The sequence below is a fragment of the Heterodontus francisci genome, unplaced genomic scaffold (assembly GCF_036365525.1).
Source record: "Heterodontus francisci isolate sHetFra1 unplaced genomic scaffold, sHetFra1.hap1 HAP1_SCAFFOLD_1082, whole genome shotgun sequence".
Lineage (NCBI taxonomy): Eukaryota > Metazoa > Chordata > Chondrichthyes > Heterodontiformes > Heterodontidae > Heterodontus > Heterodontus francisci.
The window spans coordinates 125,002-142,501 of NW_027142029.1; the positions used below are offsets into that span (position 1 = coordinate 125,002).

A 17,500-nucleotide genomic window follows, 5' to 3' on the forward strand; every position below is an offset into this window, starting at 1 on the left:
CCCTCTCTCTGACTCTCTCCCTCTCTCTGTCTCGCCCTCTCTCTGACTCTCTCCCTCTCTCTGACTCTCTCTGTTCTGTCTCTCTCTCTCTGTCTCTCTCTCTCTCTGTCTCTCTCTCTCTCTCTGTCTCTCTCTCTGTCTCTCTCTCTATCTATCTTTCTGTCTCTCTGTCTCGCCCTCTCTCTGACTCTCTCCCTCTCTCTGTCTCGCCCTCTCTCTGACTCTCTCCCTCTCTCTGACTCTCTCTGTTCTGTCTCTCTCTCTCTGTCTCTCTCTCTCTCTGACTCTCTCCCTCTCTCTGACTCTCTCTGTTCTGTCTCTCTCTCTGTCTCTCTCTCTCTCTGTCTCTCTCTCTATCTATCTTTCTGTCTCTCTGTCTCGCCCTCTCTCTGACTCTCTCCCTCTCTCTCTCTGACTCTCTCTCGCTGTCTCTCTCTGTTCTGTCTCTCTCTCTCTCTCTGTCTCCCTCCCTCACGTTCTCTCTCTCCTCTTGCAGGCCATCCTGAGTGATATGAAGGTGGAGTGCAAGTGCCACGGAGTCTCGGGCTCCTGCGAGCTGCGGACGTGTTGGAAGGTGATGCCCCCCTTCCGGCAGGTGGGCGCCGCCCTGAAGCGGCGTTTCGACGGCGCCACGGAGGTGCGCGCCCGCAGGGTGGGCTCCCGCCCAGCCCTGGTGCCCGCCGACCCGGGGGTCAAGCCCCACAGCGCCCGGGACCTGGTGTACCTGGCGGCCGGCCCCGACTACTGCGAGTTCAGCGCGGCGGGCGCGGTCCTGGGCACGGCCGGGCGCCAGTGCAACCGCACGTCCCCGGGGCCCGGGGGCTGCGAGCTGCTCTGCTGCGGGCGCGGGCACGTCTCGGCCTCCGCCGAGGTGTCGGAGCGCTGCAGCTGCATCTTCCGCTGGTGCTGCTCGGTGCGCTGCCGGCAGTGCTGGCGCACGGTGCGGCTGCAGTCCTGCCGCTGATCGACTGGGTGGGGCGGCGCGGGGCCTGCCCTCTCCCACCCTCTCGGGCCGCTGGTGGCTCCACGGATTCGGGAGCGGGGGTGGGGGAGGGATGGAGGGGAAAGCAGGCGGAGGCCGTTCGGCCCCCCCCTTCCCCCTCCTCTCGAGCCTGCTAGACCGGAACGGGAGGCCTTTCGGCCCCTCTCGGACCTGTTGCACCAGATGAAATAGGTTCTGCGCATTGACCCTATCTAATCCTTTATCGTCTTACATGCCTTCACCAGCTCATCCGCCCCTCCCCCCCACCCCCTCCCCTCCCCGCCCCCTCGATCTTCCGCACTCGAGGCCAGGAGTCGAGGAATAGTCTTTGCAAGCAGCCCTTGTGAACGTAATCCTGTCAGCCCCCGAGAAGGCGGGAGCGAGGGATCCGGGAAGGTGGGAGCGAGGGATCCGAGAAGGTGGGAGCGAGGGATCCGAGAAGGCGGGAGCGAGGGATCCGAGAAGGCGGGAGCGAGGGATCCAAGAAGGTGGGAGCGAGGGATCCGGGAAGGCGGGAGCGAGGGATCCGGGAAGGCGGGAGCGAGGGATCCAGGAAGGCGGGAGCGAGGGATCCGAGAAGGTGGGAGCGAGGGATCTGGGAAGGCGGGTTTGAGGGCTCCGAGAAGGGAGTGGGATCGAGGGCCCTGCGGTGGAAGGGGGAAGTGTGAGCTCTAAGGAGGAAGGCGGGAGCGAGGGATCCGGGAAGGTGGGAGAGAGGGATCTGGGAAGGCGGGATCGAGGGATCAGGGAAGGAGGGTGCGAGGGATGTGGGGAGGCGGGAGCGAGGGATCTGAGAAGGAGGGAGAGAGGGATCTGGGAAGGCGGGATCGAGGGATCAGGGTAGGAGGGAGCGAGGGATGTGGGGAGCTAGGGCAAGAAGGGGGGTAGGAAGAGAGCAAACCCGAGCCCGCGATAGGCCCCGTGCTCTGGGAGAGAGACAGGCAGACAGGCAAGGCCGCAAAGCGCCCTCCTCCCCTCCCTCCCGGCCCGGAGGCGGATACCACCCCTCCTCCAGCCACCCGATCTGGCCTCCCGCGTCCTCTCCCCTCCCGACGGGTTTTAACGCGCATTTAAAAAGAAGGCGTGACACACACGAAGCTGGAACACTCCACTGACATTGTGCCTTTATTGAAACCATTCATTGTAACCTTGATGCTATTAATTAAAAAAATGATTTGGCTCGATATCTGCCTCAGGCTCCGAATTCACCCGTCAGATCAATTCCCTCTCCCCCCCTCCCCCCCCCCGCGGCCTCCCCTTCCCCGGGAGTGGGGAGTGCAGGAAAGTCCCAGGCTTCAAGTGAGGCCTACATCCAGGGTGAGCCTCCTTTGGGCCCAGTCACACAAGATAAGGGATCGACCCCGAGATGCCACAGGGGAAGGGAGTGGGAGGGGGGGCGCGGTTGGCGGTGGGGGCTCCTCCTCTTGCGAGATGCCGCCCAATGCAGTCGAATAGCCCACAACAGATTTAGGCCTCGGCTGAGACGGGGAAGGGGTTAAAAAGCCCAGGAGGCGGTGTTCTGAGTGAATGTGGGACGACCGGTCGAACAGCTTCTGAGGAATTCGACCTGGCCCGTCTCCAATTGCCTCGAGGATCTCTCTCGCTCTCTCTTCTGCACGCACACAAAACAGGCAGACAGAGAGGGAGAGAGAGAGAGAGCGAGGGAGAGAGACCGCGGCTGGTCCTCTTGCCCTCAGTGCCACACACATACACACACGCTGGAGGGGGGAGGCCGAACTTGGCACCAGGCCGGAAATGGAGCCTGGGATTTTCCTAAGCTGGGCTCCCCAGCCACTCGTGATCTGGGCCTGGGAGTGCACGAGCACTGCCGACAGGAAAGGAGAGACAGAGAGAGAGAGAGAGACAGAGAAGACACAGTTGCCCAAGAGGAGTGAGTGTCCATTGGCCGCCCAAGGCCTGAGGCCTACTTGGCGTCGCCTGACAACGCACTTGGGGTGCTGGTTTGTCGTGTCAGGGTGAAGGAGGGGGTTGGGGAGGCCCTCTGGAAGCCTGGGGCGGAGGGGCGGCAGGAGCGATCGGTCGGGGGGGTGGGGGTGGGTGCAGTGGTGGGGCGAGGGAGATCAGGCAGCCAGCCATTCGACTGGGAGGGGCGTCGCGGCCTGTCCTCCTCATAGCTCCCCACCCCGCTGCCCTACCTTCCCACTCTACCGAGGCGGTGGGGGAGGGTGATGGTGGGCCGCCCCTCCACAAAAAAAGCCCTCACAAGACGCGACACCTCCGCTTCCGTGTCTCCTTCTCGGGTTCCAGGGCGGCCAGAATTGCCTCATCAAACACGTTCTTCAAACCTCGCTGAGGGAGAGAGAGGGAGAAGGAGGGAGTCAACAGGAAACGTCTCCCCAAATCCCCTCCTGCCCATCCTCCCCCTCCCACCCTCAACTCGCTCACACTCCTGTATCTGGGGAGGTGCCTCTAACCCCTCTCTCGCACACACTCCCGTATCTGGGGAGGTGCCTCTAACCCCTCTCTCGCACACACTCCCGTATCTGGGGAGGTGCCTCTAACCCCCTCTCTCACACACACTCCTGTATCTGGGGAGGTCCCTCTAACCCCTCTCTCTCTCACACACTCCTGTATCTGGGGAGGTGCCTCTAATCCCCTCTCTCGCACACACTCCCGTATCTGGGGAGGTCCCTCTAGCCCCCCTCTCTCTCTCTCTCACGCACACTCCTGGATCTGGGGAGGTCCCTCTAACCCCCTCTCTCGCACACACTCCCGTATCTGGGGAGGTCCCTCTAGCCCCCCTCTCTCTCTCACACACTCCTGTATCTGGGGAGGTGCCTCTAACCCCTCTCTCTCTCTCTCACACACACTCCCGTATCTGGGGAGGTCCCTCTAGCCCCCCTCTCTCTCTCACACACTCCTGTATCTGGGGAGGTGCCTCTAACCCCTCTCTCTCACACTCCTGTATCTGGGGAGGTCCCTCTAACCCCTCTCTCTCTCTCCCTCACACACTCCCGTATCTGGGGAGGGCCCAGCATCCCTCTCTCGCCCCGACCCGCCTTCTAATCCCCCTTTCTCTCTCTCTGCCTTGCACCCCTGACTCCCGACTCTCTCCTTACCTCACCCTACGCCACCCTTCCCCCACCCCCCCCCCCCCCCGCCCAAAACCTCTGCCACTCACCGGGGAGTGGAGATCTCACCTGTGTCAATGCCGAGCACTCGACGTATTTCACCGCCCTCAGCTCGCGAGCCAGCTTCTCCCCGGCCTCGCTGCCGATCGGCTTCTGCTTGTTCTTGGCCAACTTCTCGACGGTGGAAGGGTCATCGCGGAGGTCGATCTGTGTCCCGATTAGCAGGAAGGCCGTCTTCGGACAATGGTGGCCGATCTCGGGGACCCACTGGACGGGAGGCGGTATGGGAGAGAGAGAGAGAGAGAGAGAGGGAGCGAGAAACGGAGATTAGAAAATTTGTCGGGGATACCGGCGGGTTGCTGCGGGGTTTGGGGTGGGGAGGGGGGCGGCGAAACCGAGATCAGGGTGGGGGAGGTAAAACCGAACCACGGAACAAACCTTCTCTCTGACGTTCTCGAACGAGGATGGCGAGATGACTGAGAAGCACACAAGGAAGACATCGGTTTGAGGGTAGCTGAGCGGCCGTAGGCGATCGTAGTCCTCCTGACCTGTGGAGGGAGGGAGAGAGGGAGTCAACGCGCCAAGGTTGCCGTGATGGCCGGGCCACAGAATCCACCGCCGGAGCCGCCCGTTCCTCGCTCGAGGTTACCCCTGCACTTTGACCCCCGACCTGCCCCTCAACGACCCTTACCTGCAGTGTCGAATAGTCCCAATGTGTAGGGCTCCCCTCCGATCATTACCGTCACGGCGTAGTTGTCGAAGACCTGTGAAGGAGGGAGAGAGTTAGGCGAGGGCGGGCGTGGGGTGCACTCAGCTGCGAGATGAGCTCAGCTGCCAGATGAGGCCTCCGGCCCGCTCCCCTGGCACTCGGAGCCGGCCGCCTCCCCTCCTGGTCTTTCAACATCATGCTCCTCCCCCTGCCCCCGAACACAACAAGTCCTCTCCTGGCCCCCGGACACAGCAACTCCCCCTCTCGCCCCTCCGCACCCCCACCCCCCCCACCACTCCTCCGCCGCCAGCCTCTGCTGCTAGGCCCAGCAGCCTTGGCCAAGTAGGCCGGAAATGAAGCCCGGGCCTCTCCTGGAGGTGGAGGCCGCGAGGGAGGCACTCACCGTCGGGACGTACTCCGAGGGGAACTTGTTGGTGGTGTAGGAGATGAGGAGGCAGGTTTTTCCGACCGCACCGTCGCCAACCACGACGCATTTTATCGTCTGCATCGCCTCAGGTCCTCATCCAGTCAGGAGTGGGGGTAGGGGAGTGGGCTGGGCTGAACAGAGAGAGGATGGATTAACGGTGCAGGCCTGTACATCCCAAACACCCACCCTCCCCACTCTGACAACCCCACCACACCCCCTCCGTCCCGCCTTCTGTACCTCCGAATCCCCTCCCGCGACCCCTCAGTCCGTTCTGCTGTCCCATCTCCACCCCCCCAGCCCCCCCCCCCCGCCCCATGTCCTAACTCACACTCAGTCCCATTCCCCCTACATAATGCTCCCTGTGCTCGTTGACCTACAATGGCTCCCGGTCCGGTAACACATCGATTTTAAAATTCATATCCTCGTTTTCAAATCCCTCCACATCCCCTCCCTATCTCTGTAACCTCCTCCAGCCCCGACAATCCTCCTTATCTCTGTAACCTCCTCCAGCCCCTACAATACTCCTTATCTCTGTAACCTCCTCCAATTCCTACAACCCTCCCTATCCCTGTAACCTCCTCCAGCCCCGTACAACCTTACCTATCTCTGTAACCTCCTCCAGCCCCTACAAGCCTGCCTATCTGTCACACCCTCCAGCTCCGAGAACCCTCCCTATCTATCACACCCTCCAGCCCTACAATCCTCCCTATCTCTGTCACCTCCTCCAGCCCCTACAACCCTCCCTATCTGTCACCTCCTCCAGCCCCCGACAACCCTCCCTATCTCTGTCACCTCCTCCAGCCCTTACAAACCTCCATATCTCTGTAAGCTCCTCCAGCCCCAAACAACCGTCTCTATCTCTGTCAATTCTTCCAGCCCCCTACAACCGTCCCTATCTGTCACCTCCTCCAGCTCCTACAACCCTCCGTATCTCTGGAACCTCCTCCAGTCCCAACAACCCTCCTTATCTCTGTAACCTCCTCCAGCCCCTACAACCCTCCTTATCTCTGTAACCTCCTCCAGCACCTACAACCCTTCCTATCTCAGTAACCACCTCTTGCCCGGACAACACTCCCTATCTCTGTAGCCGCCTCCAGCCCCCTCCAACCCTCCCTATCTCTGTAACCGCCTCCAGCCCCCAACAAACCTCCCTATCTCTGTAACCGCCTCCAGCCCACTACAAACCTCCCCATCTCTGTAACCACCTCAAGCCCCTACAACCCTCCCTATCTCTGTAACCTCCTCCAGCCCCGACAACCCACCCTATCTCTGTCACCTCCTCCAGCCCCCTACAACCCTCCCTATCTCTGTAACATCCTCCAGCCCCTACGACCCTCCCTATCTCTGTCACCTCCTCCAGCCCCATACAACCCTCCCTATCTCAGCAACCTCCTCCAGTCCCGACAACACTCCCTATCTCTGTAACCTCCTCCAGCCCCGACAACCCTCCCTATCTCTGTAACATCCTCCAGCCCCTACAACCCTCCCTATCTCTGTAATATCCTCCAGCCCCTACATCCCTCCCTATCTCTGTAACCTCCTCCAGCCCCTACAATCCTCCTTATCTCTGTAACCTCCTCCAGCCCCTACAATCCTCCTTATCTCTGTAACCTCCTCCAGCTCCTACAACCATCCCTGTCTCTGTCCCCAACTCCAGCCCCCTACAGCCCTGCCCAACTGTGTAACCTCCTCCAGCCCCTACAAACCTCCCTACCTGTCATATCCTCCAGCCCCCTACAACCTTCCCTAATTCTGTAAACTCCTCCAGCCCCATACAACCCTCCCTATCTCTGTAACCTCCTCCAGCCCCATACAACCCTCCCTATCTCTGTAACCTCCTCCAGCCCCGACAACCTTCCCTATCTCTGTAACCTCCTCCAGCCCCATACAACCCTCCCTATCTCTGTAACCTCCTCCAGCCCCGACAACCTTCCCTATCTCTGAAACCTCCTCCAGCCCCGGCAACCCTCCCTATCTCTGTAACCTCCTCCAGCCCCTACAACCCTCCCTATCTCTGTAACCTCCTCCAGCCCCCTAAAACCCTCGCTATCTCTGTAAACTCCTCCAGCCCCTACAACCCTCCCTATCTCTGTACCATCCTCCAGCCCCGTACAAACCTCCCTATCTTTGTAACCTCCTCCAGTCCTGACAACCCTCCCTATCTCTGTATCATCCTCCAGCCCCTACAACCCTCCCTATCTCTGTAACCTCCTCCAGCCCCTACAAACCTCTCTATCTCTGTCAACTCTTCCAGCCCCCTACAACCCTCACTATTTCTGTAACCTCCTCCAGCCCCTACAACCCTCCCTATCTGTCACCTCCTCCAGCTCCAACAACCCTCCGCCTCTCTGGAACCTCCTCCAGTCCCGACAACCTTCCCTATCTCTGTCACCTCCTCCAGTCCTGACAACACTCCTAATCTGTCACCTCCTCCAGCCCCTACAACCCTCCATATCTCTGTCACCTCCTCCAGCCCCTAATACCCTCCCTATCTCTGTAACATCCTCCAGCCCCCGACAATCCTCCCTATCTCTGTAACCTCCTCCAGTCACGACAACCCTCCCTTTCTCTGTAACCTCCTCGAGTCCCTTACAATCCTCCCGATCTCTGTAACCTCCTCCAGCCCCTATGACCCTCCCTATCTCTGTAACTTCCTCCAGCACCTACAACCCTCCTTATCTCTGTAACCTCCTCCAGTACCGACAACCCTCCCTATCTCTGTAACCTCCTCCAGTCCCCTACAACCCTCCTTATCACTGTAACCTCCTCAAACCCCTACAAACCTCCCTATCTGTCACCCCTTACAGCTCCGACAACCCTCCCTATCTGTCACCTCCACCAGCCCCAACAACCCTCCCAACCTCTGTAACCTCCTCCAGCCCCTACAACCCTCCCTATCTCTGTAACCTCCTCCAGCAACAACAACCCTCCCTATCTCTGTAACCTCCTCCAGCCCCAACAACCCTCCCAATCTCTGTAACCTCCTCCAGCCCATACAACCCTCCCTATCTCTGTAACCTCCTCCAGTACCGACAACCCTCCCTATCTCTGTAACCTCCTCCAGTCCCCTACAACCCTCCTTATCTCTGTAACCTCCTCAAACCCCTACAAACCTCCCTATCTCTGTAACCTCCTTCAGCCCCCCTACAACCCTCCCTCTCTCTGTAACCTCTTCCAGCCCCCCTACAACCCTCCCTATCTCTGTAACCTCCTCCAGCCCCCTACAACCCTCCCTATCTCTGTTACCTCCTCCAGTCCCCTACAACCGTCCCTATCTCTTTAACCTCCTCCAGCCCCCTACAACACTCTCTATCTCTGTCACCTCCTCCAGTCCCCCTACAACCCTCCCTATCTCTGTCACCTCCTCCAGCACCTACAACCCTCCCTATCTCTGTAACCTCCTCCAGTCCCTGCAACCCACCCTATCTCTGTAACCTCCTCCAGCCCCCTATGACCCTCCGAGATCTCTGCACTCCTCCACTCCCGGACTCTTGCCCACCCCCCGATTCCCATCGCTCCACCATTGGGGGCTGTGCCCTCAGCCACCTGGGCCCTGAGCTCTGGAATTGCCTCCCTGAACCTCTCCCACTCTCTCTCTTTCCTTCTCTATCTCTCTCTTCGTCCCCATCTCTCTCTCTCTCTCTCCGCATCCATGTCTTTATCTCTCTCTCCGTCCCCATCTCTCTCTCTCCATTCCCATCTCTCTCTCTCTCTCTCTCTCTCCGTCCCCATCTCTCTCTCTCCATCCTCGTCTCTCTCCATCCTCGTCTCTCTCTCTGTCTCCCTCTCTCTCTGTCTCCCTCTCTCTCTGTCTCCCTCTCTCTCTCTGTCTCCCTCTCTCTCTGTCTGACTCTGTCTCTGTTTCTCTCCGTCTCTCTCTCTCACTGTCTCTCTGTCTCGACCTCTCTCTGTGCCTCTCCCTCTCTCTCTCTCCGTCTCTCTCTCTCCCCATCTCTCTCGCTCTGTCTCTCTCACTCTCTGTCTGTCTCGCTCTGTCTGTCTCTCTCTGTCTGTCTCTCTGTCTCTCTCTCTCTCTGTCTCCCTCTCTCTCTGTCTGACTCTGTCTCTGTTTCTCTCCGTCTCTCTCTCTCACTGTCTCTCTGTCTTGACCTCTCTCTGTGCCTCTCCCTCTCTCTCTCTCCGTCTCTCTCTCTCCCCATCTCTCTCGCTCTGTCTCTCTCACTCTCTGTCTGTCTCGCTCTGTCTGTCTCTCTCTGTCTGTCTCTCTGTCTCTCTCACTCTCTGTCTCACTCTCTGTCTCACTCACTCTCTGTCTCTCTCACTCTCTGTCTTTCTCTCTTTTTCTGTCTCTCTCTGTCTTTCTCTCTTTCTCTCTCTCTCTCTCAGTCTGTCTACCGGTCTGTCTGTCTCTCTCTCTCTCTGTCTCTCTCTCTCTCTCTCTCTCTATCTGTCTCTCTCTCTATCTGTCTCTCTCTCTCTCTCTGTTTCTATCTGTCTCTCTCTCTCTGTCTCTCTCTCTCGCTCTCTCTCTTTCTGTCTCTCTCTCTGTCTCTTGCTCTGTCTCTCTCTTTCTCTGTCTCTCGCTCTGTCTCTCACTCTCTGCTTCTCTCTCTCTGTCTATCTCTCTCTGTCTATCTCTCTCTGTCTCTCGCTCTCTGTCTCTCGCTCTCTCTGTCTCTCTGTCTCTGTCTCTGTCTCTCAGTCTCTCTCTCTCTCCCTGTCTCTCTCTCTGTCTCTATGTCTCTCTCTCTCTCTCTCTTTCGCTTTTTTTCTGTCTCTTTCTCTGTCTTTCTCACTCTCTCTCTCTCTCTGTCTGTCTCTCTCTCTCTTTCTCTCTCTCTCTCTCTGTCTCTCGCTCTGTCTCTCTCTTTCTCTGTCTCTCGCTCTGTCTCTCACTCTCTGCTTCTCGCTCTCTGTCTCTCTCTCTCTGTCTATCTCTCTCTGTCTCTCGCTCTCTCTGTCTCTGTCTCTGTCTCTGTCTCTCTCTCTCTCCCTGTCTCTCTCTCTGTCTCTATGTCTCTCTCTCTCTCTTTCTCTCTGTCTTTCGCTTTTTTTCTGTCTCTTTCTCTGTCTTTCTCACTCTCTCTCTCTCTCTGTCTGTCTCTCTGTCTATGTCTGTCTCTCTCTATCTCTCTCTCTCCCCTTCTCTCTCTCTCTCTGCTTCTCTCTCTCTCTCTCTCTCTCTCTCTGTGTCTCTCTCTCTGACTCTCTCTCTGTCTTTCTTTCTGTTATTCTCTATTGTCTGTTTCTCGGTCACTTTCAGACCCCCTCTGTCCTCTCCCTTCCCCCGGCTCCCCACCCCCGAGCCCCAGCCTCTGGGTCATTTCCTGAAGTGAACACTTTATCCTTGTTCTGTCCCGTTCTTACCTTCCTCGACTCCCCTTCCTATGTAAGGCGTTGGTTTACATACGGGAGTTTTGCACTGTGGTCCTGCCTCTTAAAGGGGCAGGCAGGCTCCATGGCCATGACGTCAACTCTGCATTTAAAGGGACCGTCGCTCCCAATGCCGTTCAGTCCTCCTCTCACCCCTGATACACAGGAGGCCATTCTGCCCCTCTCTATCTCGACTCTTACGCCAACATTGAATGAGCTTGTTTCGAATTGGCGACAGAATTTCCCATTCCTGTGTCGGAGGGTCAGGACAGAGGGAGTGCCGCACTGTCGGAGGGTCAGTACTGAGGGAGCGCCGCACTGTCGGAGGGTCAGTACTGAGGGAGCGCCGCACTGTCGGAGGGTCAGTACTGAGGGAGCGCCGCACTGTCGGAGGGTCAGTACTGAGGGAGCGCCGCACTGTCGGAGGATCAGTACTGAGGGAGTGCCACACTGTCATCACTCCCATCACCTTCAGTGTAGAGGGAGCTTTACTCTGTATCTAACCCCCGAGCTGTACCTGTCCTGGGGAGTGTTTGATGGGGACAGTGTCGAGGGAGCTTTACTCTGTATCTAACCCACGTTTTTTTTTTGTCGAGGGGGCCTTTATTCCTCAGGCCCCCTTTATATACACACTTATATTTTTAAAATAACTTTATTAAAACAGATAAATAAACAAAAAACTCAAATTAAAATGCCATTCTCGGCGTCGACGATGCACTCCAGTCCCTGCGGTGCCCACCGGGCGCGGAAGGCCCCGAGCGTACCGGCGGACACCGCATGCTCCTTTTCCAGGGACACCCGGGCGCGAACGTAACCGCGGAAGAGGGGCAGGCAATCGGGGAGGACGGACCCCCCGACGGCCCGCAGCCTGGAGCTGTGAATTGCCACCTTGGCCAGGCCCAGGAGCAGACCGACGAGGAGATCCCCCTCCCGGCCCAAGCCCCTCCGCACCGGGTGCCCAAAGATCAGGAGCGTGGGACTGAAGTGCAGCCAGAATTTGAGGAGCAGCCCCTTCAGATACTCAAAGAGGGGCTGCAACCTCGCACACTCCGTATAAATGTGGAACACGGACTCGTCCAGGCAGCAGAAAGTACATGCTGGCCTGGGAGTCCGTGAACCTACTTAAAAGTCTATTGCACGGGACAGCTCTGTGCAGCACCCTCCACCCCAGGTCCCCGATGTAAAGGGGGAAGACTCCCGCGTAGAGAGACCTCCATCGGGGTTTCCCCTCGCCGCCAGATGGCAACGCGGACCGCCAGGGCGTGTCCGGCCGGCTGACGAGGGCGAGGAAGTGGAGAGTGTGCAGGAGCAGCCCGTACAGGAAACCCCTCCGCGCCGATTGGAATGGCACGGAGGGCATTTCCGAGAGGCGGCTCGGGTTGTGCGGGACCGGCTCCCGAGGAGGGTTTCGGGGCCTGGGTCCGATGAGCAGTTCCGGCCGAGCGGGAGTCAGCTCGGCCGGGATCGCTCCGCACTCCCGAGCCCCCTCTCCACCCGCAGTGAGGGGCGTCCCGGGGGTTTCGGCTACTCCTCCGCCCGCCGGACCGTCCCCGGAGTCGGCCGCCCGGACAGCCGAGGCGCTCTCCTCCACCGGCGGGGGAGCGCCCTGACTGGAGGCGACCATGTTCCAGACTCGGAAAAGATCCCGGTAAAAGACAGGCAACTCCCTCAAAGAGGCGCGGCGAACGGACTCCACCGGGAGCTGCGTGTCGTCTTGAAGGCAGTGACACTGGCGGAAAAAATACGTCGCCAGCGCACACCATCTGGGAGGACGCTCGACGTACAGGTATCTCTGCAGGGTCCGAAGGCGGAGAGTCGCAGCCTGGGTGCGGACGCACACCAGCGACTGACCGCCCTCCTCGATCGGGAGACTCAGGACCGCGGCAGAGACCCAGTGTTTCCTCTTGCCCCAGAAGAAATCGACGAGTTTCTTCTGGATCTTGATGGCAAATACAGGGGGCGGGGCCAAAGTGACCAACCGGTACCACAACATGGAGGCCACCAGTTGGTTTATGACCAACGCTCGGCCCCTGTAGGAAAGCACTCGGAGCAGTCCTGTCCAGCGCCCCAGCCGAGCGGTGACTTTCGCCTCCAACTCCTGCCAGTTTGCCGGCCAGGCTTCCTCAGCGGGGCTAAGGTGGACTCCCAGATAGAGGAGGTGCGTGGTGCTCCACGCAAAAGGTGTCATCTCCTCCGGCAGGGAGTCCACCCGCTACTGACCAACCAGGAGTCCGGAACATTTCTCCCAATTGATCCTCGCAGAGGACGCGGCAGAAAAGGTCTGCTGGCAGTCGCGCATCCTCCGCAAGTCAACGGGATCTGTGATTGCGAGGAGCACGTCGTCGGCGTAAGCCGAGAGGACGACCCGCATGGCCGGCTCGCGCAGAGCCAATTCCGTCAACCTCCTGCGAAGCAGGCACAGGAAGGGCTCCACGCAGATGGTATACAATTGGCCGGACATGGGGCCCCCCTGACGCACTCCTCTCCCAAATCGAAGGGGCGCCGTCAAGGACCCGTTAACTTTGACTAGACACTCTGCGGCGGCGTATAAAAGTCGGACCCGGGCCACAAAATGCGGCCCGAGTCCGAAAGCGCGCAGAGTCCCGAAAAGGTAATCGTGATCCACCCTGTCGAACGCCTTCTCCTGATCGAGGGAGAGAAAAGCGACCGACTGACCAGTCCTCCGGGAAAGATGGATCAGGTCCCGGACCAGGTGGATGTTGTCCTGGATGGACCGGCCCGGGACCGTGTAGGACTGGTCGGGGTGGATCATGTGGGCCAGCAAGGAGCCCAGGCGGGTAGACATAGCCCGGGCAAAGACCTTATAATCCGTGCTGAGGAGGGAGACCGGACGCCAGTTTTTAAGCAGGCGGAGATCGCCCCTCTTCGGCAGCAGGACGATGACCGCCCTGCGCCACGAGAGGGGCATCTCCCCGGTCGCCAGGCTTTCCCCCAGGACCCGCGCGTAATCGTCCCCCAGGACGTCCCAGAACGCCCTGAGGAACTTCACGGTCAACCCATCCAGCCCTGGGGATTTGCCCCTCGAGAGCTGGTGGAGGGCGCCAGTCAGCTCCGCCAACGTGAGCGGAGCCTCCAATCCTTCGGCACCCTCCGGGCTGACCTGCGGCAGGTCCTCCCACAAAACTCTGCGCGCATCCTCGCTGGACGGATCCGGAGAGAACAACGCACTGTAATACGTCCGGACCAGGAGGCCCATTCCCTCCGGATCCGTGATGGAGGATCCGTCGTCGGCCAGCAGCTCGACGAGCTGCTTACGGACCCCCCGCCATTTTTCCAGCGAGTAGAAGAAGGGTGAGGCGCGGTCCAAATCTTCCAGGATCTGGATCCGCGACCTCACGTACGCGCCTCGGGACGCTATGAGCTGCAGGTTCCTCAGCGCGCCCTTCTTCTCTTTGTACGCCTGCCACAGGGCCGGGTCCGTGACGGCATGACCGAGGCGGGATTCCAAGTCGAGCACCTCCCTCTCAAGGCGCCCGATCTCGGCTTCCCGCCTCTTGGTCGACCCCTTCGCGTACTCCTGACAGAAGACGCGGATGTGAGTCTTGCCCACATCCCACCATAGCCTCAAGGAGGGGAAGCCCCCCTGCTTCCTTCTCCAGTCGGCCCAGAATCGACAGAACGAGTCCCGAAATCGCACGTCCTCCAGCAGCCGGTTGTTAAAGTGCCAGTACGCGGACCCCGCCCGCGTGCGGAGCGGAGTGAACTCCGCCCACACCAGGCGGTGGTCCGAGCACGGCACCAGCCGCATGGAGGCCGCCGAAACGCGGGAGACCTACGCCTGCGAAATGTAGAGGCGGTCGATTCGCGACCCCCCTCCTCCAGACCTCCACGTGAAGGCGCTGGAGTCGGGATGGAGATTCTGCCAGACGTCCACCAAGTTAAGGGAGCTGATCAGTCCCCTCAACTTCTCCACCGACGCTTGGCCGCACTGGGGACCGGAGCGATCCCCCACCTCGAGGGTGCAGTTAAAATCCCCCCCGAGGATGATGCACTCGCCGCTATCGATGGAGCTCAAGAGAGCGGACACTTCTTCATAGAAGCGCGCTTGCAAAGCGCCGGGCCTGGGCGCATACACGTTCACAAAGTGGAGCGGCACGCTACCCAGGCGAACGGCGAGGTGGAGCAAGCGGCCCGGCACTAGCTCCTTGACCCCCAAGATCTCCGGCTGAAAAGTCGGGGCCAACAAGATAGCCACCCCACTAGAAATAGGGGTGAGGTGACTCATGTAGACCCCACCCTGCCACTCCAGAAGCCAGGTGGCTTCGTCTCCCGGAACGGTGTGGGTTTCCTGCAGAAAGCTCACCGCGTATCTCCCTTCCCTGAGGACTGAGAGATTGTGAAATCTGCGGTGAGCCCCTCTGCTGCCGTTGATGTTGAGGCTGGCTATGGTTATCTTCATGTCAAAAGGTACTTAAAACCCGTCACCAACACCTCACTGTGAGGAGGGAGTGGAAGTGCACCTGGCCCTCCACTCCCCCAGCAACCCATTGAGGAACACATTAAAACGGCACCTCTCAACCAGTTTCACGTCCGCGCGCTTGCCCGCTATCTTAAGGGCGGCACGGACGGACTGGATGATCAGCGCCAGATTCGACCAACGGTCGAGGGCCAGCTGAACTTTATTGCGGCAACCTCTGCAAGCCGCGAGGAAATCCCGGAGTTCCGCCGTGGGGATGAGAGGAGATTCGGTGGGAGGCACGAGGGACTCCACCACCTCACTGGCGATGGAATCAAGATCATCCTCCGTGCCCCGCACCGAATCCCCATCCTCCTCCGGGTCGTCACCGCCAGCGGCCGGCACATCCACCACACACTGTGGGGCGGACGTCCCGGCCGCGCCAGCTGGTCCCGCCTCCGTCACGATCCCACCCCCAGGATCGATGGCGGAGGAGTCCTCTCTGGGTTCTATTGTGAAACTGGAGCCTGTAGGCACCAGCGGTTCAGGACCCCCCTCCACCTCCATCCCCAGGCCAATGAGTGGTCCAGGGGAGACAGAAGTTCCGGACTCCGGGAAACCAGCCGGAGCCGAGACTGGAGGCGGCGAGAGGAGGCCATCTCCCGCTCCGCCAGCACCCACAGGCCCAGCAGATGGGGCAGCATTCTCAGTTATAACTGGGTCGGGTGTCTCCTGGTTGGTGGTGGACTCCGGCTGGGAGGCCCGACCCTCTGGGGCCTCGCCCTCCCCTTCATTCAGGGCACCCGACCCAGTAGCAGTGGCGGAATGGGCGGTTTCCCCAGGCTCCCCCACCACAAGCAGGGCCCCACTTACTCCTTCAGGAGGGGCCTCACGTACCGGGGCCATCCCCTCCCCTCCATCCTGAGGAATAGGGAGCACCTGCCCGGACTTTGCAGCCTTGGTGGTGGCGGTAGGGGGAACCTGAGGACCAGAAACAGGAGGCAGCTCCCCTCCAACAGATGGGCCCTGCACCTCAGGGCCTTGTGTTATTTCTGTGGAGGGGTGCCTTCTCCTCTTTTTCGCACTTGGGCACGGAGACTCAGAGACCTCCATGTCATCAGAGGCCTCCGCCTCCGCACCCTTTTTTCCCTTTTTAGTCACCCTGGGCCTGAGCCCAGCCCTGGGACAGGTGGATTCCATGGGAATGGGCTTTGGGCTGAGCTCAGGCTCGGGTTGAGTCAAAGTGTCCAGGGGACGCGCCTCACGATGTTTCTTTTTTCCCCGCGTCTTCCTTCCGCTCGGACGGACGCTCCCCTCCCCGCCAGAGGCTGTGAAAACCACAGCCTCCGGAACCGACTGAGCGGTGTCTGTTGGATGTGCGGGGGGAGTGGGAGGAGGTGCTGTGGAACCACTCTGGGCCGCCGAGGTGGAGCTGGCGGCCGGGAGGTTGGGGCAGTTCTTACGAACATGCCCCACCCCCTTGCAGACGTGGCACCGCGCCCCGTCCGATGTCCAAAAGACGCGGTAGGCCGTCCCCTGGAACTCCACATTAAATTGGCCCTCCGTGTCCTCCTCCCGCGCCAGCTGCATAAATAACTGGCGGCGGAAGGAGTAGACATGTTGGAGGCTGTGCTCCCGAAGACCAAGCCGGACTGGGGTGATCCCCGACCTCACCTCCCCCAGATGGTGCAGGTGGTGGAGGAGGAGCTCACTGGGAATGAAGGGTGGGACGTTGGATAGCATTATCCGATGCGCAGTGGCCCCCAGAGGGTCCACTGGCAGGAAGGTCCCCCCCACAGTGAGCCCTTTACTCAGGGCCAGGGACACCGCCCGCTCGGTCTTCAAAAAGAACACAGCCTTCCCATACATCTTTGAGGCCGCAACAATGGCCGAGGGGCCGACAACCACGGCCATTGCCTTAACGCAGGCCTCAATAGACATGTTGGGGTGGGGATAGCTCTTCACCCCATGGCTGCATGTCAATAATTTAAAGGGTGACGGGGCCACGTGGGCAGCCACAGAAGCTGCAGCTGCGTAGGTAGTAGAGGGCCCCGCCACCGGTGATGAAGGGCTTGCCATGGGTCTAAGAGCTAAACCCACCCCAAATTGTGGACTTGCACACTAAATAACAGCGACTCACAAACAAACAACAGGTTAGTGGAGAGGCTGAGGTAAGAGAGGAGAGGCAAAGGCAGGCTGGAAGGGATGACTTGCTTTCTGGAGGTGGTGCTCACAGTACACTTAAAACAAACAGTCTTTGCACTTGGTCTTCCGGTCTTCTGGTTGGGGGAGTCGTCTTCACCTGGGTCAGCTGAAGCTGCCCAGGCACTATCTATCCCCTTCCGTCTGTTTAGCCGGGCAGCTTCAGCTGACCCAGGCTGGGCAATTGGGGTGGGGAGGGAGCTTCCCTGTGTGCTTGTTGCAGCAGCACAGATTCCTGTTGAATTGGCAGCCCCACCCCTTGTTGTTCCAGCCACTTGTTCCTCCCCCAACAGTCCAAAGTAAATTACTGGTGTTCAGCACCCACCTCCAGACAAAG

The 17,500-nt window shown here is 59.6% G+C and overlaps 1 protein-coding gene and 2 pseudogenes across 1 annotated transcript; 1 reads left to right on the forward strand and 2 right to left on the reverse strand.

The window, feature by feature from the left end:
- Positions 1–1,713, forward strand: part of LOC137366322 (protein Wnt-4-like) — an 8,284-nt pseudogene extending 6,571 nt beyond the window's left edge.
- Positions 1,714–2,077: 364 nt separating this feature from the next.
- On the reverse strand, positions 2,078–10,609 carry LOC137366319 (cell division control protein 42 homolog). The gene is made up of 6 exons (XM_068028216.1): positions 10,539–10,609; positions 5,187–5,341; positions 4,766–4,838; positions 4,513–4,622; positions 4,144–4,341; positions 2,078–3,292 (listed from the first exon to the last, which is right to left on the reverse strand). The coding sequence occupies exons 2-6, from the start codon at positions 5,289–5,291 to the stop codon at positions 3,203–3,205; spliced, it is 576 nt and encodes a 191-aa protein (XP_067884317.1). The 5' UTR covers positions 5,292–5,341; positions 10,539–10,609; the 3' UTR covers positions 2,078–3,202.
- LOC137366323 (octapeptide-repeat protein T2-like) overlaps positions 8,572–17,500 on the reverse strand; it is a 9,691-nt pseudogene continuing 762 nt past the window's right edge.